Raw genomic sequence first — 25,545 nt, forward strand, 5'->3', positions numbered from 1 at the left:
TCAGTGGCGCTGTGCTATTGATAGTTTAATGTATTTTTCTTAAAATCGTACATTTTACTACTATCGTAGTCACATATTTTGTGTTGTTTTTTCGTAACGAATACAATAAAATCGTATGAGTTGGCATCTCTGTATATGGTATAATCATATCGTGATAGTATAAAATATACAAAACCTGTCATGATATGCATAATAAATATTACACCATGAAAACTATTGTTTGATCATGGATTTTCTCCATCTTTGATTTACATTACCTTGCAAAGCTATGTCAATAGCAAGTTCTGCACTCTCACCAATACATACATCCTCGATAATCTCCAGGGTATACGTTACAATCACTCTCAACTATACCCTGGATGCATCCACACACACACACGCACACACGCACACACGCACGCACGCACGCACGCACACACACACACACACACACAATCTCCTTTGTTGTTTTTTTATCCAATGAGGTGTCTACGCTGGGAAATTGAGCCAACCAATCACAACTCACTTTCGCTTCTTAATTATCTAACAGATTAAACTTGGCAACACAATTGTTGCAGAGATACTCTGAAAGACGTAGAAGGAGTTCTTTTATATATTTTTTGAAAGTTTCAGATCTGTCAATTTGTCTGTATTATTTCTCCAAAAATATGAGTGGTACTGCGAACAAACCTTCGTGACTGCAACTGCTATCTTTGTTCACACTGGCAAGCTCGTATGTAATGGCGGCTTAGCTGATTGGCTACTGTGAGATTGCAGAGCCAGCAAAGGGAAGTAATAAAATCATCGGGCCAAGCCGTGGATGCAACAAGGGTATAGTGGAGAGTGATCGTAACGTATACCCTGGAGATTATCGAGGATGCAATACATATTGATAACTAACAATAAATTATTAGTCTTGAAATAGCCGTGAATAGCTGCAAAGTTGCTCATGCGGCTTAAAGCAGGGTTAACTCTCTCTCATTCGGTCTTGAAATCAAACAAGAATATAGTACCAACATCACGTTTGGACATTTCACCATCACAGATATACAAAGTGGATCAACTTGGCCACACATACTTCTTGTATGCTGAATTTCAAACTAGCTAATATAGGATCTACAAATAGATTAATATTCTAAATAGCTAGGTTGTCATCATACACAAACTAGCACATTTATTCGTCTGTAAACTAGTTGAGAGGAATGTATCACATGGGAAGACATAGTAAGTTGAGAGGCAAGTATCAGATGGTTGACTTGAGAACCTGGAACCGCTTGAGTGACATTCTGACCGATCCTAGCTCCTTGTCCACTTGGTCCAGTCTCCCTTCCAGCTCACCCTGGAACCAAACACACAAGTCAGCATGGGTCGACAATTACAGAGAAAATCCAAGTCAAATGAACCAAATATTTGCTTTTGATATAATTTCAAAATTTCAGGTCCATCTGTAATGAGAGACAATGTCTGTAAATAATCGTTTCTGGACCAGACAATCCAGTAATCAACAGCACGAGCACTGATCTACACAATTGGGATATGATGACACGTGTCAACCAAGTCAGCAAGTTTTACCACCTTTTCCTCTGTCGTCTCTTACAATAAGCACAGGTTGCTAAAGAACAATTCTCATATAGATCTTCATAGGGAGGTGAGGTGAAATTGGGTTTAACGTCGTACTTGAGAATATTTCGCTCATATGACGACGTGCATGCTTGTGTATGTGTGTGTGCGGCTGCTTGTACTAGCCCAGACTGAAGCTGGTTTTATAGTGCTAGCCCACTGAGATACCATGCCGCAGTGAAGCATGAATACCCCACTCAGACAAATTATTCTGACTCCAAGCCGACCAGTCCTTGTTGTACCCATTAATGCCGAGCGCCAGGCAGGGACCAACAAGTACAATATTTTAACGTCTTTTTGTATGACGCAGTCGGGGATCGAACCCGCGACCTTCCGCTCTCCAGATCTTCATAGGGAACATCTACATACAGATTCATAGGTCACAGTGCGCATTGTTTACTTCTGAATGTTATCGAGTTGTCTGCCATGAAACATATGAAACAAACAGAGATGCCAACCCTGAATCTAAGGAAAACGGAGTCATGACTGGCTGAAAGCCAGGCCTGAGCACCAAAGGTGTGAGTTGGGGGTGAGAGCATGGTCGACTCTGCCAGTTTGTTTCACTTTCATACAGACTATGACATGCATTCAGAAAAACTTTGAGAAACTTCATCACCAATAACACACAATATACACAATCGACACCCAAAGGATCACACGCTAAACTTCTGAAAGCTTTTACCAGTGTTCACTCAAATAAATCACCGCTGACTTGCGAAATTGTATACCATAAAGAGAAAGCGAAGAGCAGATTTTGTATTTGAAAATCAGGGAAACTCTGCCAAAATCGGAGTGGTTGGCATCTCTAGAACAAATACTGACAAGGTCCTGAGTATGTTTTCCATGCTCACATCATTACACAAGCCATGTGCTTCTTGCAAAGACATTACCATTACCAAAATTACATACCTGGTCTTGAATCATTTTCCTGTTACGACCGTGAATTGGAATTTTGATTAGCGCAGACTCCAGCTGAAAACATACACCAAAATCACCTTCATGCAAATTATAAGATTTATATTAGCAAAATTTCACTGAATTCAGGTTCCATTTTACAATGTGTGCACAGCAAATTGAAGACTGGTTCCCCAGTTACAAGAATGATTTTTTGCTATGTGGGGTATAACTGGAAAATGTTAAACAGTGTACAGTACCTTTCTTTTCTCAGCTTGCAAATCATCGTAGTGTCGTTCTAGTTTGTCAACAGCCTGAAGCCGTTCTCTCAGTCGCTCCTCTCGAGTCTGAAACACCAGGCAAGTGAAGGATAAAACAATAACAGTATTGACGTTGAGTGAGGTGAGGTGAGGTGAAATTGGTTTTTACGTCGAGCTTGAGAATATTTCGCTCATATGACGACGTGCAGGCGTGTGTATGTGTATGTGCGGCTGCTTGTACTAGCCCAGACTTAAGCTGGTTTTATAGTGCTAGCCCACTGAGATACCATGCCGCAGTGAAGCATGAATACCCCACTCAGACACATTATACTGACTCCGAGCCGACCAGTCCTTGTTGTACCCATTAATGCCGAGCGCCAGGCAGGGACCAACAAGTACCATATTTTAACGTCGTTTGGTTTGACGCGGTCGGGGGATCGAACCTGCGACCTTCCGCTCTCCGGGCGGACGCTCTAACCACTACACCACGGAGGCGGTCAACGTTGAGTGAGTGAGTGAGTGAGTGAGAGGTTTTACACTGCTTTTAGCAATATTCCAGCAATATTACCGCGGGGGACACCAGAAATGAGCTTCACACATTGTACTCAGGTGGGGAATCGAGCCCGGGTCTTCAGCGTGATGAGCAAATGCTTTAACCACTAGGCTACCCAACCTGAGTAAGGGAGTGAGTGAGTCTATAATTCTAAAAATACTACCTTAATGACTTGCTAGCCATAAATACCCGTTTTAGCTGTCAATCACAATATGATCTTTTACAATTCAAACAGATGTCCTCTTTACTGCCAACATGTCTAATAGCTGTGATGAAAAACCTTTTACATGAAATGCCATAACAGAGGGTTTGCAAGATCTGCAAGCATCTTATCAGAGCGAAAGGTCTAACAAAAAAAACCCACAAGACAACTGAGAAGAAGTTTTACTACCATGTTCTGTCTGGGAGACGTCTGAGATTTGGCTGGTCGTGCCATGGATGTGTCTATGTCCTCCCACTGTGGCCGAGACACGTAATTCCCTGATCGAACCTTTTCCAGGGTGCTCTCTACAGACTTGCCTCCTGTGAAAAATTGAAAAGATTCATTGAGCATTTCAAATATAGTGAGTGAGTGAGTGAATCCCTGCAGGATACAAGAAATGAGCTTCACACATTGTACCCACATGGGGAGGTGAGGTGAGGAAGGTGAGGTCTTTGGTGAGTGAAATGAGCGTCGTGGTTTGAGAATATTAAACCACTAGGTCAAATATGCATATCAGTTGCTTGGTCATACAGGTAAACAGTTTCTAAGCTTCAGATGAGTGAGTGGAGTGAGTGAGACACATTATGCTGACTCGACGCCAGTCCTTGATGTACTCATTAATATTCCAGCTATACCAACAATTACCATACGGGGACATCAGAATGGCCGGGTTTCACATATTGTACCCATGTGGGGAATAGAACCCGGGTCTTCGGCGTGAGGAATGAACGCTTTAAGCTTCAGGAAATCTGCCAATATTTCATGTTTCTCTGCACTGCCACTCCAGTGTAGTGGACAGAGGTTCTGTCCAGAGACCAGATGGTCAGTCTGCCAGCCACATCATACCAACAGATGTTGAAAGATGTTTTGTTTTTATTGCTTGTTTGTTTGTTTTATGTTGAACCCAGTCTCTTCCATCTCTATGATTGCGGTCTATAAATAATCAAGACAACCCAGTGATCAACAGCATGATCATCAATCTACTCAATTGGGATACCATGACATTTGTCGACCAAGTCAGCAAGTCCGTCCACCCGATCCCATTAGTAGCCTCTTACGAAAAGCACAGGTTGCTGAATAGGGGTGGGTATTGAAGACGATATTGCGATCCGGAAGATATTGCCATATGGGTTTGCAATATGTTGCAAGGATTATGTTGTTAACAAAACTACTTGCCTCGGTTAGTGGTTGATTATAGCCAAAACAGTAAACTCACTATGAGATTAACCTTTTTAAAAATCTTAATCATGACAAAATAAAGTAAGTAGTCTAAGTAACATTTGGCACTAATGAAACAGGGAAAGAACAATTCAAAAACGGAATATCTGAAGATTTCCAAGCGTTATGAAGTTTTCTCCGAATGCATGTCAAAATACGGTTTTCAATCAATATTCCACCAAGATCGTTTTCATGTCTGAACCGGTTATATTGCGCAGCCCTATTGCTGAAGACCAATTCTTTCCTGGACCTTCATGGGTTTGAAATATGGAACTTGTTGTTACTTTGCCTGGCACTTGTCACTCATAAAATAAAACAAGCAGTGGTGTGGTCAGAAACAGTACACTATGTGAGTGTCTTGCACTACAGAACTGCCAGTAGTCTGGACTAAAACAAGCACACCTTTCCACACAAACTCAGAGAGACATGCACCCATCAACCTGCCCCTCAAGCATTGACATCTATGTAAAAGAATCTTGAACATTATGTGAAGTGAGCGAGTTTGGGTTTACGCTGCTTTTAGCAATATTCCACCAATATCATGGTGGGGGACACCAGAAATGGGCTTCACACATTGTAGCCAATGGTGGAAATCAAACCCAGGTGTTCAGACTGACGAGCAAATGCTTTAACCATTAGGCTATCCCACCGCCCTCACTATGTTAAGCGTATGCTCACGATGTTGATCACTGGATTGTCTGGTCCAGACTCGATTATTCACAGATTGTTGCCATATAGCTGGAATATTGCTGAGTGCAGTGCTAAAAAGCCAACCAACCAAACCAAACCAAACCCTACGGGCTGCGTCTCCCACCATGTTTGTCTAACTCACCTAGGTTGCTTCTGGACAATGCCTCCACAGCAGCAGGAACTGCCTGCTCTGACTTTGCTCGTGACAATTTGTCTTTGGTGCTCTTCTGGTTGCTATCATGACCATTGGTCAAGTTGTTCAGACTAACATCCAACCTCGTTGGAGTGGATTGTTCCTTCGGCTGCAGTTTCAGTTTGGTTCGCTTGGGAGACAGGATGCCATTGTGAGTTCCTACCGAATTGATTTGAGTATCTGACCGAGACATATTCCGACTCTGATTTTTGGGTTTGGGTGAGTTTGATAACTTTCCGGCGAGGTATTTTTGTTTAGATCGTGACGAATCAAGCTTTGAGCTGGAGGCAGCCTCTCTGTACCGACCTGGATAGGCCACTTCACTGCCGTAAAATTTCTTCTGGAGTTTAGGCTGAAAGCCTTCCCTGAAGCTGCTGGTGGAGTCTGTCTGAAGTCTGCGTAGTTCCCTCTCAGCCTTCAGTAGCGGTGAGGGGCCGCTGTCACTGTCAACATCTGACTCGGGAGATGATTCGACTCTTCTGTGACCCCCCGGTTCGCTCACATATAATCTGCTGATACAAGTAACAGCATTAATAGACAGTGTACTTGCCTTGGTGACTGACTAAAAGATTATAACAGTTGTTATTGACCCTGAATTTAGTGATGATGCAACCTCTAATTTCCAAATCGGTGAAGAGATCCCAGAATGCTGACACCAGTGTACAGGACTTGCAAAGTCGTTTGACATGTTTAATGGGCATTGTCACCGTGGGGGACACCTGAACTGGGCTTCACACATTGTACCCATGTGGGTATCGAAACCCGGATCTTTGGTGACGTGGCTTAATGCTTTAATTACAAGGCTAACTCACCACCCCAGTTTAACGTGAACGTCAGGGACCAAGTATGCACAGATAACTGACACCAGTACACAGGACTTGCAAAGTAACTGAATGTGCCCTTCAGGGACCAAGTATCTACAGGTAAGTATCAGTCCAAATGCAAGGCATTTATGTGCGTAGCAATGACCGAGCATGTGAAAAACTGTTTTGTAGTTGGAATTAAAAATACACATGTTCAAGAGGCCATCATGTTTAAAGATACTGAATTAATTCAACACCTAAATCAGATTTCCACAATATTTAGAGACATCTTGATACTGAAATGAGGGTTGCCCATATCACAATGTTAAAGTACCTTTCCATGGACATATACGGAGCTGAAGTCCTCCCATTGATTATCTCCCCTTGATTTGGTTCCGCTGAGCGATGGCTTTCGCTATATCCATATGAGTCTTCATAACTGGTCTTTGCTGAAGCCATACTGTGAACAGAAATACTATATTATAAGTTGTTCACTGGTCTCTAGGGGGACATGGGCTGATGTACCATGATGTTTATGTTCCCTGAGCCCGAAGGGCGAGGGGAACATAAAGAAACATCGAGGGTACATCAACCCATGGGCCCGGAGGGACCAGTGAACAACGTATTTGTGTTACCGAGCACCTCATTGGTAAGTTTAAACTGATTGCAGCACAGGTATCAGATCATAGCATGGAGGACAAGGAAAACAAATTTAGAGTTATCTCCCTTCCATCGATTTGCATTCGCAAAACGTGGTAATTTCCGTACATCATACATGATTCAATGTTATTCGAGATAAAGAATTACTACTACGAAGTAACGAATGAGTTGCCATTGACAGCGAGGTACATAGAAAATGTTACTCGCTTGTAAGCGGGGTACATTGGAAATAATAGAAGAGCGTTCAGCCAATCAGAAAACGACACTGATGTGAGAGGCCAGATAATAAAGCTTGGCAGGTGGGTGGGTTGCAGTAAAGGTATGGCTATCATTGTATACTGTGGTGTAAAAGGGTCACAAACTTTCTGATGTTCTTATTGTCTCTAATGGAATACTATAATCAAACATGCAGAAATTTAACCTTCAAACTTCACAACACTTCAGGTTATGCCTAATCCCAAGAAGAAATAGAAATTTGAAAATTCCTTTCAATCTTTGGCCAAAAATGTTTATCCCTCGCCCCTTGCTCCCTCCATCCTTCTTCCTTCCTCCCATCCATCATCTTTCTTTCTTCCACCCATCATCTTTCTTTCATCCATCCATCCATCTTCCATCATCTTTCTTCCATCCATCCATCCATCATCTTTCTTTCTTCCACCCATCATCTTTCTTCCATCCATCTTCCATCATCTTTCTTTCTTCCATCCATCCATCATCTTTTTTCATCCATCCATTCATTCCATCCATCCATCCATCATCTTTCTTTCTTCCACCCATCATCTTTCTTCCATTCATCCATCCATCATCTTTCTTTCATCCATCCATCCATCTTCCATCATCTTTCTTTCTTTCTTTCTTCCATCCATCCATCATCTTTTTTCATCCATCCATTCATTCCATCCATCCATCATCTTTCTTTCTTCCATCCATCCATCCATCATCTTTCTTCATCCATCCATTCCATCATCTTTCTTCCATCCATTCCATCCATCATCTTTCTTCCATCCATTCATCCATTCCATCCATCCATCCATCCTCACTATACACATAGAGGTGAACATCACTAACCTTAGTGCAATCGCTGCCTTGTGTTTCAAGTTCTCATTCTCCCTCGCAAGCTGTTTGCTGTGAAGCTCCAACTTGGAAATAGTCCTGAAATTCACACAGAGTCAGCATTAGTTTTTAGTGTTTCTTGTTTAACGCAATATTGCAGCTTTATGACAGCAGTCTGTAAATAATCGAGTCTGGACCAGACAATCCAGTGATTCACAGCATGAGCATTGACTACTCAATTGGGATACGATGACATGTGTCAACCAAGTCAGCGAGCCTGACCACTCGATCATGTCAGTCGCCTCTTACAACAAGCATGGGTTGCTGAAGATCAATTCTAACCCTGATCTTTAAGATTGAAATGCAGAAGGATTTCAAATATTACTGCCATGTTCACATTGATTTAACTTAAATGTACTGTGCCAGTGTGAAATGTGCCATGACAGATTGTGAGTCAGGTATTCCTTAACTTCCATCAAACAGTTTACATACCGCCAGGTAACACCACTTACTTATCACGATCTGCCACCTCTTGGCGAGACAGCTGTAGCTTCCTATCACTGTCCCCCAAACGCCCCTGAAAGATGTAAGTGACTAGTTACCACCACAATCATAATAGGCTATAAACATAATAAAGGCCATCATTTGTGACTTGATAACCTAACAAACAGTTCAAATAATGGCAGAAATTGTAGTTGTGCTTCATGCATTACAAGAGATATACAAGCATTATTCCAGCTATATGGCGGCGATCTGTAAATAGTTGTGCTTCATGCATTACAAGAGATATACAAGCATTATTCCAGCTATATGGCGGCGATCTGTAAATAATCCAGTCTGGACCAGACAACCCAGTGATCAACATCAAGAGCATCGATCTACGCAATTGGGATACGATGACATGTGTCAACCAAGTCAATATATACAAGCATGGCAAAAATATTTCATAAACATTACAATCAGGTGTTGGTATGGATAAGTGAGTTTGCCAAGAATACTGTCTCAAGTGATCTGTTATCGTAATGATTTAGCATCTTTTAGCCTCAATGTCTAATCTGGTACTTCCTGTATTTTGAGCTACTCATTTATCAACACAAGTCAATTACGAAACTATCAATAGTCACACATACTATCGATGCATCGATAGTTTTTCCTTTCTACCATCGATTATTTGCTATTGGAGACTCAACAACTGTAATCCATTCATAGTTTGATACATCGTTACAGCCCTACTGCTAACATGTATCACAATGTGTTTGAAAAATATCTGTATATTTCATTTCTCAAAATCATGCAGATTTTCATCCTAATAAAAAGTAATGTTCTATAGCGCACAGTCTCCAAACAACAAGTGATTGCTTGCGGCGCTTTATCAGAATCTGATTATTATTACCCCGGATAACCCAAGCTGCCTTTGAGGCGCTAGAAGGTTATAGTCACATGACATATCCCACCGGGTACCCATCTTCTGCTGGGTGAACAGAGGCAATTTTGAACAAACTCACTTGCCTAAGGTGAGACCACATGTATCACTAACGGCAGGTTTTATATGAGTGACAAGTCGAATTGAAATTTTCAAATTCAGAATTTAGCACGATTCCAGCGATGAAATAGGGAAACTATTCCTGACCAGCATTCCGTATATAATGTCTGTTATTATATTGTCTAATATGAGCAGGGAAGGTTCCATGGATATTTTTTCTTAATACGAAACAATCTACAGATGAAAGAACATATGCAATATATTGTAGACCATTCTATAATACAAGAATCATTATTGCAACAAACTGCAATACAAAATTCAAGCCAATACCATCACTAGAAATTAATGAAGATTTTATTACCCTCAAAATATCATGTTCTCTTTCCAAATCATCGTACTTGTCGAGCAACTGCAATTGTAAAAGACATATGGTTAAAATAGTATCACACTGCATAATACATGACTTTCAATAGTCAAGCTGAATTTGCCAAGCAGAAACTAACTGAATTTATGAATGAAAATGTCAGTTTAAAAGCAGGAATCTACCAAAACCTGCTTTCAGACATAAAGTAAAGTGAGTTTTTCTGTAGATAATGAAGCTATGAATATCAGTCTCACATTGCTCATACATAATCGTCTTTTGTCAGTGACACTGTTAGTGATAGGATTGTTCATAACATGGTGCAGTTAATATTTTGACGGTGCAAACTGATTAATTCACTTGGCTGCATGAATTCGTCCCTTGCCACAACAAAATTAATCCACTCACTCTCGATTTGTTGCATTAAAAATGTTCCAGGTTCTCATAATTAGCACTCAAAATTTATTGGGACTGTCTAGTTTGGAATTTGTGAGGCTATTTCTACATAAAGTGAGTACATACTTCATAGTTTGGTTTCTCCATAATGGTTTCCGTAGTACATCTACACTAACAATTCAGACAGACTGACCATCCATGTCTGACCCCACCCACTAACTGTTCTGATGACAGCGTGTAAGTACATACCCACTTGAGAGCCTGCACTAACAAATCAGACGGACTGACCATCCTTGCCTGACCCCACCCACTAACTGTTCTGATGACAGCGTGTAAGTACATACCCTCTTGAGAGCCTGCACTAATAAATCAGACAGACTGACCATCCTTGCCTGACCCCACCCACTAACTGTTCTGATGACTGTAGGCACATACCCTCTGAGAGCCTGCACTAACAAATCAGATGGACTGACCATCCATGCCCTGACTCCACCCACCAACTGTTCTGATGACAGCGTGTTAAGTACATACCCTCTTGAGAGCCTGCACTAATGAATCAGACAGACTGACCATCCATGCCTGACCCCACCCACTAACTGTTCTGATGACAGCGTGTAAGTACATACCCTCTTGAGAGCCTGCACTAATGAATCAGATGGACTGACCATCCATGCCTGACCCCACCTTCCAACTGTTCTGATGACAGCATGTTAGTACATACCCTCTTGAGAGCCACCACTAACAAATCAGACAGACTGACCATCCATGCCTGACCCCACCCACTAACTGTTCTGATGACAGCGTGTAAGTACATACCCTCTTGAGAGCCTGCACTAATGAATCAGATGGACTGACCATCCATGCCTGACCCCACCTTCCAACTGTTCTGATGACAGCATGTTAGTACATACCCTCTTGAGAGCCTGCACTAACAAATCAGACAGACTGACCATCCATGCCTGACCCCACCCACTAACTGTTCTGATGACAGCGTGTAAGTACATACCCTCTTGAGAGCCTGCACTAATGAATCAGACAGACTGACCATCCATGCCTGACCCCACCCACTAACTGTTCTGATGACAGCGTGTAAGTACATACCCTCTTGAGAGCCTGCACTAATGAATCAGACAGACAGACCATCCTTGCCTGACCCCACCCACTAACTGTTCTGATGACAGTGTGTAAGTACATACCCTCTTGAGAGCCTGCACTAATGAATCAGACAGACAGACCATCCTTGCCTGACCCCACCCACTAACTGTTCTGATGACAGTGTGTAAGTACATACCCTCTTGAGAGCCTGCACTAATGAATCAGACAGACAGACCATCCTTGCCTGACCCCACCCACTAACTGTTCTGATGACAGTGTGTAAGTACATACCCTCTTGAGAGCCTGCACTAATGAATCAGACAGACAGACCATCCTTGCCTGACCCCACCCACTAACTGTTCTGATGACAGCGTGTAAGTACATACCCTCTTGAGAGCCTGCACTAATGAATCAGACAGACAGACCATCCTTGCCTGACCCCCACCCACTAACTGTTCTGATGACAGTGTGTAAGTACATACCCTCTTGAGAGCCTGCACTAATGAATCAGACAGACAGACCATCCTTGCCTGACCCCACCCACTAACTGTTCTGATGACAGCGTAAGTACACATACCCTCTTGAGAGCCTGCACTAATGAATCAGACAGACAGACCATCCTTGCCTGACCCCACCCACTAACTGTTCTGATGACAGTGTGTGGTACATACCCTCTTGAGAGCCTGCACTAATGAATCAGACAGACAGACCATCCTTGCCTCGACCCCACCCACTAACTGTTCTGATGACAGCGTGTAAGTACATACCCTCTTGAGAGCCTGCACTAATGAATCAGACAGACAGACCATCCTTGCCTGACCCCACCCACTAACTGTTCTGATGACAGCGTAGTAAGTACATACCCTCTTGAGAGCCTGCACTAATGAATCAGACAGACAGACCATCCTTGCCTGACCCCACCCACTAACTGTTCTGATGACAGCATGTTAAGTACATACCCTCTTGAGAGCCTGCACTAATGAATCAGACAGACTGACCATCCATGCCTGACCCCACCCACTAACTGTTCTGACAACAGCATGTAAGAACATACCCTCTTGAGGGCCTGCACTAATGAATCTGACGGACTGACCATCCATGCCTGACCCCACCCACTAACTGTTCTGATGACAGCGTGTAAGTACATACCTTCTTGAGAGCCTGCACTAACAAATCAGACAGACTGACCATCCATGACTGACCCCACCCACTAACTGCTCTGATGACAGCGTGTAAGTACATACCCTCTTGAGAGCCTGCACTAACAAATCAAACAGACTGACCATCCATGCCTGACCCCACCCACTAACTGTTCTGATGACAGCATGTAAGTACATACCCTCTTGAGAGCCTGCACTAACAAATCAGACAGACTGACCATCCATGCCTGACCCCACCCACTAACTGTTCTGATGACAGCATGCAAGTACATACCCTCTTGAGAGCCTCTTTGTCCCGCCTGCTGCTCTCCGTCAACTCCTGCTGATGCTGTAACACAAGCACACATAGCTACAGCCTTACAAGTAACTTAATGCAATTGAAAAACAACCCAAAGAGCTTTTCACAATCTACTGCATCTGTTTGACCTCGGACCATGCAGATGTTTATTCACATGTATTAATGATGCAGAGCAGAATAAAATGAACACCTGTAAACATCCTCAAAAAGCAATATTTAGATATTATGGCATGACATATTGCATTTCTTAGATACTGTTGAAAATGCATGGTTACCATGAAAACGCTTTAAATCCCATGTGTCTTCACATTTACCATCCTGAACTATAGTTGTGAAGGAAGCAGTATCTGTGATGATTCTGATGATACCAAACGCATCATGATGGACACATGATGCAATCTGCAGTTTTAAATGACAGAGATAAAACTGTGACGTTGACCTTGACCTCCAACATGGATCGATGAAAGTGTTTGGAACAACACATTCTCAAAAATGATAAAATATCTATTCATACTAAAGACTGATCCATTAATATGTTGCAGTGGTGCTATTTCTAAAATAACATGGTTACCATGGAAACACCTCCAAAAGATTTGTTGCCTGACACACTTTAAGTCTGGCAACACTGGTATTGGAAAACCAGAATTTCCAAGCTTTCCAAATAACCAAAACATCTTGCCATACCTCAAGTAGATCTATCACCTTTATTTTTAAGAGCTATATAGAGATATTCTTCCCCCATAAACGTTTCTGGTTTGTAAAAATATATCCTAGGTGTACGATTCCCCTAACAGTTGAAGGAATAGATCATCTACATTGAATTTTCCAGAGGGAATCAATAACCAAGGTATATTATTCAAAGAAAATAATGAACCAGGGGAAATGAACCCTCTATTACACATACACCATTAAGAGAAAATATAATCATCAAATTTGTAAAACCACTGTCATGGACAAGGAATTACCAACCTTGTATGCATCTTTCAGAGCCTGGGTTTGCTGTCTGTTTGTAGACTCCAGATCCCTATACTGACTGTCCTTGTCCTTGACGTAGGAGTGAAGTTCGTCTACCCGTCCTCGTAGCTTCAACACTGTTCGCTGCGACTCGTCATAGCGAGTCGAGTAATCAGTCTGAGGAGAGAAAATCTACATTACTATCCACTGGGGAGGAGACAATTCACTTCAGCATCAAAATACTTGGTTACTATATAGGACATACTTGGACATTGTGTATGACAATACTTGGATACTGTGTAGGACAGTACACCACTTGTGTAGGACAATACTTGGATACCGTATGGCATTACTTGGGACACTGTGTAGGACAGTACTCTGCTTGTGTATGACAATACTTGGACACTGTATGACAATACTTGGACACTGTGTAGGACAGCACACTGTTAGTGTTTCACAATACTTTAACACTGCTTACGACAATACTTGGACAGTGTATGACAATACTTGGAAACTGTGTAGGACAGCACTCTGTTAGTGTATGTTTGTATACAGTGTATGACAATGTCTGGCTCATGTGTATGACAATACTTGGCTTGAGTGCATGACTACTTGGATAGTATGTATGAGAATACTTTATACAGAATGGTTGATAATGCTTGGATACTTGAGTATCTAAGACAATAAAACACAGATATGCTACACTGAATAGACAACAAACATACAGTACATGTAGTAAAGCACTTACTGCACGGATTTCTAAACCTTGTAATTTTTGTTCTAGGTCCCTTATTCGCCTGAAAGAAGAAAAGTAACCTGTTTTTAACTCCAGAGATTAACTGTACATGATGTTGGTAGCAACAACATACACTACACAAAGGACAATATGATTCTTTCTCATCACTATAGTTATGCATAACAGATTGTTACAGGAAAGAATGAGGCGTTGTATTATTTCTTCTGAGAAGTATACCACCTCGACATACATCACATACATCATCATCATCATCATCATCATCATCATCATCATCATCATCACTGGTCCATTTCTTCAAAATAATATTGTGTTCACTAAATAATGATTACCAATTGCTGAGAAAGCATATTTAACATTAATTTGCAAAACATATATTTCAGCTTCTATCATCACAGAGTATGTTCTGCAGGTTGAAATGCAAAAAAAGTGAATTTTACATGAAGCCATCAGTATATAACAGAAAAAATGTAATTGTTACTGACACTTTGGCATCATGTAGTTGATCGTCTAAGCTCTGACACCGAAGTTTAAGTTCTTGACTCTCTTCTCGCAGGATTCGTTCGTGTGCAGATTCACTGGATGTATGTGTAGCACTTAGTGATGACCTCAGTTCTGCCATTTCCGCCTCGTAGTATTCCCGCAGGTCAGACAGGTGCTTGGCGTGCTTCTCTCGCAGGTTGATTCGGGTACTGGGAAAAAACAACAATGCCAGTGTAAAATCTTACATATCGCATTTATCACTTACATACGCTGGGTTTTTCTTAACCATGTTAATGCGGGTTTGATTTGTTTATGCAATGTAGAGCGATGCTCATGATGTTGATCACTGGATTGTCTTGTCCAGACTTGATTATTTACAAACAGCTGCCATATAGCCGAGAGCAGCATTAAACCACATAAACTAGTGCAACCTATTACAGAGATGCCAACCCTATTTTGGGCCTACCTAAGTGTAATACCTGAGGTCAAAAAGTGTAATTTGGACCTAAAAAGTGTAATACTTAAAAGAAAATACTTAGTGAAAGGTGATAACTTTATAAAAAGTAGTTGTAAGAAGGTTTATTCACATGTATAGGAAATATTCTAGACAGAAATACATGTGACCAATCATTATGAAGCTCCATACACGAAAATTGTTGGTCAGGGGACACAAAATACTTTAATTCCTTATAAGTTAATTGGAATAAGCGCGATGCTAACAGTAAGACCATTTCTGAACCACTGTACCGGTGCGTTACGAAACACTTCCCTGTGATTTTTTTTCCACTTTATGAAGTTTCTTAAAACGAGTAGAAAGCGTAAGTTTCGCAGATTAAGTGTAATGGCGTAATATAAAGGTCAAAATCGTAATAATTACGCCCAAAGTGTAAGGGTTGGCATCTCTGCTATTATTGATCAGTGCAATCTCATACTTATGTCCATATGCATTGACAGCGTGAAACAAAATTCTGACCCTATAGATGGCCCTATAGAAGAACCTATGTCTGTTGTGAGAGACGACTGACTGACTGACTGAGTTTGGTTTTACGCCGCTTTTAGCAATATTCCAGCAACATCACGGCGGGGGACACCAGAAATGGGCTTCACACATTGTGCCCATGTGGGGATTCGAACCCGGGTCTTCGGCTTGACGAGCCAACGCTTTAACCATTAGGCTACCCCACCGCCCGTGAGAGACGATCAAATAAGGGGCCGTTCATAACTTTTGTCTCGGGGGGTGGGGGGTGGGTGATGATTTTTATCGAGAAGCATGTATTTGTGAATGACCCCACCCCCCACCCTAAAATTATGCATAAAGGAAGTGATCGCCCCTGCATGTCATGTACAAAATCAATGACCCCCATCCCCATAATTTTTAAGCATAACATTTTAATATTTTTATGTACAAATTGCTGACCCCTCCTACCTCCCCAGAACAAAATTGGTAAGCCCCCATTAAAATCATCATCACCCCCCTAGCCATAAATTATGAACGATCCCTAAGGTCAGACTTGACAACATTCACCACCCAAATGTGATTCTGGTGAAGACCTGTTGCGGTCATAAGAGCTGACCAAATCTGGTAAATCTTGCTGCCGTGGTTGATAATTAGTACGACATCACACCCCGATGGTGAAGATCATTGTTCACAATATCAATCAATTGATCTTCTGATCCTGAGTCGTTCATGTCACCGGAATATTACGGAGTGACAAATGAATGAATGACAAAGAGACATTCAGCAATCAGCGGGAGTCTAATAATTACATAGACCACATCTGATTCAGACAATTATGATAATCTCGACAGATATCATGAGCAAATAACCTTGAGATGAAGGTACAATAGTATGCAACCAACTAAGTCATGATTACATGCAGCTGCTCCTACCCGACCAGGGGGCGTTGGGGTAGCCTAGTGGTTAAAGCGTTCGCTCGTCACGCCGAAGGCCCGGGTTCGATTCCCCACATGGGTACAACTATTTCTGGTGTCCCCCGCCGTGATATTGCTGGAATATTGCTAAAAACGGCGTAAAACCATACTCAGCCAGCCAGCCAGCCTACCCGACCAGCATTGGTTGCTGGGGTCGAATTCATATCCAGAATCCCCATGGAGGTTGGTTGGTCGGTTGTGTGACTGACTGACTGACTGACTGAGTTTGTTATCGTCAGAAACATCACAGATACTGCTTCCTTCAAAACTATAGTTCAGGACTGACTGACTGAATGAGTTTGGTTTTACGCCGCTTTTAGCAATATTCCAGCAACATCACGGCGGGGGACACCAGAAATGGGCTTCACACAATGTACCAATGTGGGGATTCAAACCCGGATCTTCGGCGTGACGAGCCAACGATTTAACCACTGGGCGACCCCACTGTAACACCACATTCAACAACATTGCAGAAATATGACAGTAGTCTGTCTGGACCAGACAATCCAGTGATCAACAGCATGAGCATTGACCTACCAGTATGTAATTGCGATATGATAACATATGTCAACCAAGTCAGTGAGCCTGACCACCCGATCCCGTAAGTGGCCTCTTATGACAAGCATGGTTACTGAAGACCAATTCTAACCCAGGTCTTCATGGATCCATGAGGGCTGGAGACAGGATTACCTCATTGACAGCTGACTATCGACAAACAGGGAGTCTCCCATCAACACAGACTCCTCTCCCCGGTGGGACAGATCCGGACGGAGACGCACATCAAAAGGGCGCTCTGCAGCAGAACTGGGTCGGTGCTCATGCATTGGCGGGGGGCTAGAGTGCTGACTTTCTGACAAGGATTTCTTTGAAAATGACAATGACTGAAAATGAGAGATTTCAATTTTTCAAAACATGAAGGAGAATAATCAGGATAACCATAATACCAGAGGAACAAAGTACGTCAAAGACCAGAAAGACATGAAGAAGGAATTGTTTGATGGGTATACAGTCAGACCGCGTTAGTCCGGACCCCGATAATTCGATTCCCACGATATCCAAACGGTAGCTAGCTGTAACCAATCTTGTTTACTATGTGAGGTGAGGTGAGGTGAGGTGAGGTGAGGTGAGGTGAGGTGAGGTGAGGTGAGGTGAAATGGGGTTTATCGTCGTGCTTGAGAATATTTCGCTCATATGACGACTTGCATGCGTGTGTATGTGCGGCTGCTTGTACTAGCCCAGACTGAAGCTGGTTTTATAGTGCTAGCCCACTGAGATACCATGCCGCAGTGAAGCATGAATACCCCACTCAGACACATTATACTGACTCCGAGCCGACCAGTCCTTGTTGTACCCATTAATGCCGAGCGCCAGGCAGGGACCAACAAGTACCATATTTTAAGGTCTTTTGGCATGACGCGGTCGGGGATCGAACCCGCGACCTTCCGCTCTCCGGGCGGACGCTCTAACCACTACACCACGGAGGCAGTTTGTTTACTATGTAAACTCATTAACTGTTGATTCATTAATCTGGTGCTTCACTCTCCGGATCCGGACGTTAATTAGCGGTAACTGATTAGCTAATTACACTTGGTTTTGCTTCATTAATCCAGCGGCACATCAAAAAGGTTCGGATAATCCACTTACCTCATGAGCACCACTGATAAGCGCTGATCTTCATCGGTAAACTTCATTGGTAACTGACAAGTGAGGTGAAACTTCTGAGTTGAACATGTCGTTAGTTTGTGATTTTAATCAATTAATAGCTCTCACTTGTGCACACGCAAATGGCATTATCAAACTTAGGCCATTTGTCATCACCAAATCCAGACGTCCCAGATGTTTTGGATGTAACCCAGAAATGTATGCTCGCTATCGTTTCAACAACAAAGCACGGATGACATCAGACATGTTTTGTGATTGGCTGATATCTTTTGACAGACAGATGCGATCACGTGGTCGACATATGATCTTACTTAGTGACAACACTGCCAGTCACAAGTGTGCCAATGTCAAATTGACCAACATGAAAGTTCATTGCCTGACTCCAACACCACTGTCATTGGCTATTTCTTTAAACCCGAGTGAGTTTCTGAGTTTTGATTGTTATACAAACTGTAATTAAGTCATTTATTACATGTATATGTATGTTCTTGTCTCGGTATGTCAAGGGGAAGTAACTCTACTGTAGTGGTGTACATAATGGTTCATTTCAGTAGTCCGTACGTTTCACTATCTGAACATTTTTGATGAAAAACGGAAGTGTTCGGATTAACGCGGCCTGACTGTATGTACCATGTACAATCCCACCGGTAAGAAGATGTCATTTTATTCCTAGCGCTAATATCACAATGATGACAGCAATCTGCCAAATTAACACAACACTGGAGCAGCCTACCTTGTGGTCAATAGCATGAGAACCACCTGGGTATCATGTGACACTAAATGAACCAAATGACAGCAGTTCCAGTTGTAATATATGTCATTATTTCAGCAGATGTGCCATGACCCTGACAAGAAAATCGGTTCCTAAGAATGTTACAGTACACCTTACCCTGTTTGAGCTCTTCACTTTGGAGATCGGCATAGGACTGCTGTATACCCCGCCCCGGAGCAGACGGTCTTCTGTAACATCTGACCTTGACCTTGACAAGCTGGAATCTCCCATTCCTGTAGATCTCCTTGGTGATACATATCCAGTCTCCATGGCAACATAGCTCCTTCGGGTGACCGAGTAGGAGAGTCAAAAGCTTGTTCAAGGGACCTACGGACGGCAATGAAGTAGATTGCTGCACTTGATATTCAGCAAGATCGCCGTAAGACGGAACCCGTCTCTCTTGATGGGGCCGTAGGGTGGGTGTTCTCAATGGGTCCGCTGACGTGGGTCCTCGAGATGGTCCACTGTATGGTATCTGGTCCTCATCCCCTTCTCCTGAATCTCCAGAACTGTAATCCACCAATCCACTTCTATAAGACTCCACGACTGGAGAGATTGGGTGCCGGCTGAAACAATTAAAATTACATCAGTGGACAACACCTAGCCTGCATCAGACATGTTAAAGTACAGGGTCTTACATTGTTTTCAACGTTTTGGGACACCATACATGGGCCTAGCACTGAGGACCCAGTTGGCCTGAAGCAGCTCCCAGAGTGTCTCAATAATTTGTGAGAAACCTTACAGTTTTCAGCAAGATGTGAGTGTGTAAAGGACAGCCCACCAACAAAGATTCGCCATACCTGTACTTGTGGGTAGACCACGGAGGAACCGGTCAGCCATGAGTGAGGGGTCCCGGAACAGCTCCCAGAGTGTCTTAATAATTTGTGAGAAATCTTACAGTTGTAAAGGACAGCCCACCAACAAAGATTCGCCATACCTGTACTTGTGGGTAGACCACGGGTAGACCACGGAGGAACCGGTCAGCCATGAGTGAGGGGTCCCGGAACAGCTCCCAGAGTGTCTTAATAATTTGTGAGAAATCTTACAGTTTTCAGCAAAATGTGCCTGCGAAATTGACAGCTCACCAACAAAGATTCGCCATACCTGTACTGGTCAGTGGCGAGGCCACTGAGGACGCGGTCAGCCATGGGCGTAGCGTCCCGGAGCAGCTCTCGGTGTGAGTCAAGGCGGTGCTGGATGGCAGACTGCTGCTTGTGCAGCTCTCGCTCCATCTGGTCCTGGATGTCTTGGATGAGGCGCTGGTGCTCCGAGTACTGTGACCGGAGCTCTGTCCGGTGCTGTTCCTCTAAAACCTTGAACATCTTCAGCCAGGACACCTGAACAAACACACAGCATACCACCACAGGTAGGGTGTTTAATAAGGGATAAAACGATACAGCAAGATTATGATACGATAGTATCACAATACATAGGTCATATTTACATCAAATCTTTAGGTACCACCTGTAAATGTTTCAGAGTAGTTTCAAAAGGAACAGCTAGCTGAAAGCACATCTGCATCACAGGCATTTTTACAGTGATTTTTAAAATGCTAATTTGTACACATATTTTAATATTCTTTGTTTCTTTATTCCTTTACATGATGGCAGTCGGTATATAATCCAGTCTGGATATCACGGTAGTAGTGTTGGAGAAGTAGCTTCCATGTTGTACAAATAATGTCAATGATGACTGAAACTACCAGTTTTGATTACAACATAACAAGAAACACCCCATGAACATGATGAAGTTTGCAAATCGATGCCTCAGCTAAGGATTGTTGACATCAATTTGATCAGCAATTTTTTCTTGGAATTGGGCCATAAGTATTAAGAAATAGATTTTGATAGAGAAATTATTCTGCACATATGTGTATTACGTGGATTTTATGAATTCATGGAAGAATTAACACATGCTCATACACTTACTCTATTAATCAGATAAGATTACAACACGTACATGGATTTTATTCCACTATGGGATTCAAACTTGTAACTTAAGTCGTAAACTGGATTGTTTTTGTTTTATTTGTTGAATGGTGCCACAATCAGTAATATTCCAACTATAGTATGGCGGTCCTCTAGTACTCTACTCTTGAACAGACAATACAAAGATTGACATCATGAGCATCAATCTAAGCTTTTGGGATACAACTAGCATCAACCACATCATCGACTCTGACAAAACATTTTCACTGTTGATCATGATGAGGTAGCTAGTGGTTAATGAATTTGCTTGTCATGGTTTGACTTGGTTTGACTACCACAAAGTTTCAGGTCAAGGCCCGTTTCTAGCATTTCTTAGCCATGATTAATGATCTTATACTGTAAATCATGAATGAAATTAATGCGTCACGAATTGAATGCGAGTGCGAGGGTCTGGTCTGAAATGCATCATGAAATTATTGCAAGCTCAGGAATCTGTGTTAATGATAAGATGTGACACTCTGAATATTTGATGTTCATTTTCTTTTCACACTTGTTATTTACCAAATAACCTGAATTGAGCTTGTTAAGCAATAAACGGAAATGAGCTGACGATGTTTTGATAACGTTGTCGTGTTTGATCATGTGATTGCTTGCTACTACTTGTCTTATGACAACATTTATAAACGTAATCCAACTTGAAAGACACAAGGCATCTACCCAGGTACAACAAACAAGTGGTTGGAGAATGTCTGGTCTGGCTGATGTGCTTGAGTAACTTTAAGCAATGACCAGTGATTGTAACCAGTGATAATTACATGTGGCTTGAGATACCTGTAATGAGGAAGTGACCTGTATTGGTGTAATGTGTAGTGTCAACACTTCCGCTATTGTTGCATAATTTGCCGATGAATAAGTTTAATGGATATCAATTAGTGTCATGGAAATTAGTCCTCATTTGTCCATTAATTTTATGAGAGATGTCTAAATTGTTATTATATACTTTATTGTTATGATGAATGCTAACCCAAAGACGATGAAGACGACAAGAGATTTACGATTTCTGTCTTCTATTAAGTTATCAAAACTAGACATGGTCAGACTGAAATGTGTCATTATAATAATGCGAGAAGCATACAAACTCGTTTTTCGCATTAATAAAATGTTTACATTAATTTCATGATTTACAGTAATTTGAATATTGCTAAAAATGCAGTGTAAGCCTACACTCACTCATATCCTTGGCGTCACTTTCAAGTAGGCTAGACTCACCTAAAAACAAAAAATTATCAAAATTATTGAACTAGAATCTCCCTCACCTGTTGATCTTTCAGTGTTTTATATCCTGGTACAGGGCCTGAGCTGGGAGGTGATGTGACAACTTCCGACTGATACAGATGTCTGTGGTCAGCTCGGGACAGATCTGGAGCTGGCACAGAGTGGTACTGGTCATGTGGTTGAATGCGTCCACTAATGTAACTACCGTTCACGCTATTCCCATAATCAGACGTGTAGGATTCTCGGCTCTGATCAACATTCTCATAGCGCCTCCCATCAATCTCCTCCCTCCGTGAAGACCTATAAGTATGATCTCTCCGTTCATAGCTGGATCTCATCCGTGGTGAGATAGGAGGCTTACCCAGAGATGGGCTTCCAGAATTGCTTGGTCTGCTGGGTGGCACCTCTTGCTCCTGCCTGGTCTTCAGAATGCCCTTGGCAGGAACTTCAGACAGGTAGGATTCCTGCAGTTCCCCATCTTCATTTACCTTCCTCCCAGACTGAACTTCCTCGGGCGAGGTTTCAAGAACATCCGATACCTGCTCAGCCTCAGCACCGGAACTTTCTCGTGTGTCATCCTGGGCTTCCTGACCTGCTCCACTTGTGTTATCTTGTTCATCATCCTTCATGTCCTGCTCTTGCACTTGTTGCCTTCCATCACCCACCTCACTTCTCTCTGCATCCACTTGCCCATTTGCATCATCAAGCTCTGAAGATTCCCTGAGTTTTAGGCTCATGAAAACAGTGCCCTTCATCCCGGGGAGTCTTCACAATCTTGAAGCGCCTTTCTCTCACCTTCATTATCAGACTTATGGGAGCTCGCTGAGCTTTCACTCAGTGGCGTCGAAAGCACTCTCATCATCTGACCTTCTTGGCGAAGTGGGTGGACATTCTGAGCTGGTCCATTTTCCTGTCTTTTTTATCATACTTGATGTGTTCTCCAGTCTCTAATATCATACACTCTTTGACTCCTGGTGAAACCTGCCTGCACACTTTGTAGTTACCGTAATTCATAGGGTATTCCGGATATGGAGAACCTTCCTCGATACAGACAACCTTAATATCATCATCGTCATCATCATCATCATCGCCTTCAGCTTCATCGTCGTCTTCATCCTCAGCTCCCTTCATTTGTGGCTCAACAACCCGATCAGCTTCAGGGCTACTTTCATCAAAGTCTTGGTTTTGTTCCATAAGAATAGAAGGAAGGTCCTCTTCTGTTGTACGTTTATTACCATCTTGATCTACACCAAACATTTTTTCCTCACCACTCGGATCCGTTTGCTGTAAATGCTTATCTACAGATAGATCAGCCGGACCTTGGAATCAGCATCCCCATCCGCTTCAGTGCCCCCCTCCGACTGATAGAGCTGCAGCACCATCAGCAGCCAACGTCTGCTGGAACATTTCCAGAGTCAGACTTTAAAGATGTGTCACTATCACTGTTCATCATAAGTGCTTTGCTGAGAACCTCCTTGACAACAACCCTAGCCTCATCACTGTTCTCTCTGTTGGTCTCCCTACCATCTGTTTCTTCTTCACTCTCTCTACCAGTATCAAAATGGTGCGACCCAAAGGAATCCCCGGGGTCGCTCATGACACCCGACACCTTGGTCTCGGGCGATGAAAAGGGTGAAGCAGGCCTAGGTTCTCCAGATTGTGCCGAAATGTCTGGAACTTCATCCCTGTGTTCTTCAACTGTTCCACTTGTGGTAACATCAATAACACCAGTCTTTGTTTCCATGTGGTCCGGCTCACCATCTTCTCCCGATATGTTCTGAGGATTCTCTGCAGGGATAGTAGGTGTTTTCTTGGCTTCATCCACATCCTGGTCTGGTTCAGAAGAACCAGCAGTAGCTTCAGCTGGAACCGCCTCAACCAGTGGACTCTCACCATCAGGCTCAACCGGTGGACTCTCGCCATCTTCATCTTGCCTCACAGGCTCTGCAACATTGTCTGCTCTTTGTTGCACATTATCCTCACCACCTTCCGTGTCCACAGTGTTTGACTGAGCTTCAGCATCCTGACCTGGTGTCACCCGGCCTCTCAAGGGGACAACTCCATTTGCCCCAGAGTTATCCCCATCTTTCAGATCATCATCTCTGACAGAGGATGTGCCATCATCTGCAGCATGATCTCTTTCCTCTCCACCACTGCCAGGATCATCCATTATCCTGAAAACAAGAAAATATATGGCGATCATATGTACACCTGATACTGAATTTCTAAGGTCTTTTCTGGATCTGCTCAGAAGTAGATATCAGACTCCAAGTCGAAGCAAATGAAACAATTCCCAGATAGAATCAACAATTTCCAAAACCTTACAATTTGCAAAACAAGAGCAGCAAACATAGTAAAAGATCCTGTTCTGATAATATGTCAAACTATTTTCAGTTTAATTGGCAAGGAGCGTAGATTGAAATCTCTGGTGCTGCTACACCACTGAATACAGGTTTGTCTATCATGTCTATAAAGTATAATGACAACATGAGATCAATTTTTTAGATCTTTTACAAAAATCACCTGGATCGCATTGATAAAATAATATAATTATGACCTATGTACAAGTTATGAATTACAGGTTTTTGACAATATAAAAAGATGACTTTCCACAATCAGAGTGAGTAACAAGGCTTACTACATGGTGATGCAGACTTAACATCATTAAATCTGTAGCCGATATTATGTACATGATGCCAAAACATGCTTTACAATGCTTCCATCATACGGATTAAGTGATAGGTTTTTAACATCATGGGAGAGAAATTCAGCTTGAGAGCAAAAGGATCTTGATCATGAACTTTAATGACTTTAGATGACGTTTTAACAGGTACCTAAATCAGTACTCAGTCTCTAAATCATCATGG

General features: G+C 42.5%; 2 protein-coding genes across 3 annotated transcripts; both read right to left on the minus strand.

Moving 5' to 3' along the window:
• Window positions 1-588: 588 nt before the first annotated feature.
• LOC124275398 (M-phase phosphoprotein 9-like) lies at window positions 589-19,750 on the minus strand. 2 transcript variants are annotated; one of them, XM_046710966.1, is made up of 15 exons: window positions 19,593-19,750; window positions 17,732-17,922; window positions 15,112-15,318; window positions 14,621-14,669; window positions 13,888-14,049; window positions 12,895-12,948; window positions 9,970-10,017; window positions 8,638-8,702; window positions 8,141-8,224; window positions 6,747-6,872; window positions 5,559-6,118; window positions 3,698-3,828; window positions 2,754-2,840; window positions 2,509-2,571; window positions 589-1,318 (listed from the first exon to the last, which is right to left on the minus strand). In XM_046710966.1, exons 1-15 carry the CDS (start codon window positions 19,743-19,745, stop codon window positions 1,223-1,225), a joined length of 2,076 nt encoding a protein of 691 aa, XP_046566922.1. In that variant the 5' UTR covers window positions 19,746-19,750; the 3' UTR covers window positions 589-1,222. The 2 variants fall into 2 exon arrangements, with proteins under 2 accessions (XP_046566922.1, XP_046566912.1); XM_046710956.1 differs by having other exon boundaries at window positions 5,559-6,121.
• Window positions 19,751-23,536: 3,786 nt separating this feature from the next.
• LOC124275419 (histone chaperone ASF1-like) lies at window positions 23,537-23,935 on the minus strand. The gene has a single exon (XM_046710982.1). It carries the CDS (start codon window positions 23,933-23,935, stop codon window positions 23,537-23,539), a length of 399 nt encoding a protein of 132 aa, XP_046566938.1.
• Window positions 23,936-25,545: the final 1,610 nt, after the last annotated feature.

Source organism: Haliotis rubra, unplaced genomic scaffold (assembly GCF_003918875.1).
Source record: "Haliotis rubra isolate DU_JTF1 unplaced genomic scaffold, ASM391887v1 Scf1047, whole genome shotgun sequence".
Taxonomy (NCBI): Eukaryota; Metazoa; Mollusca; class Gastropoda; order Lepetellida; family Haliotidae; genus Haliotis; species Haliotis rubra.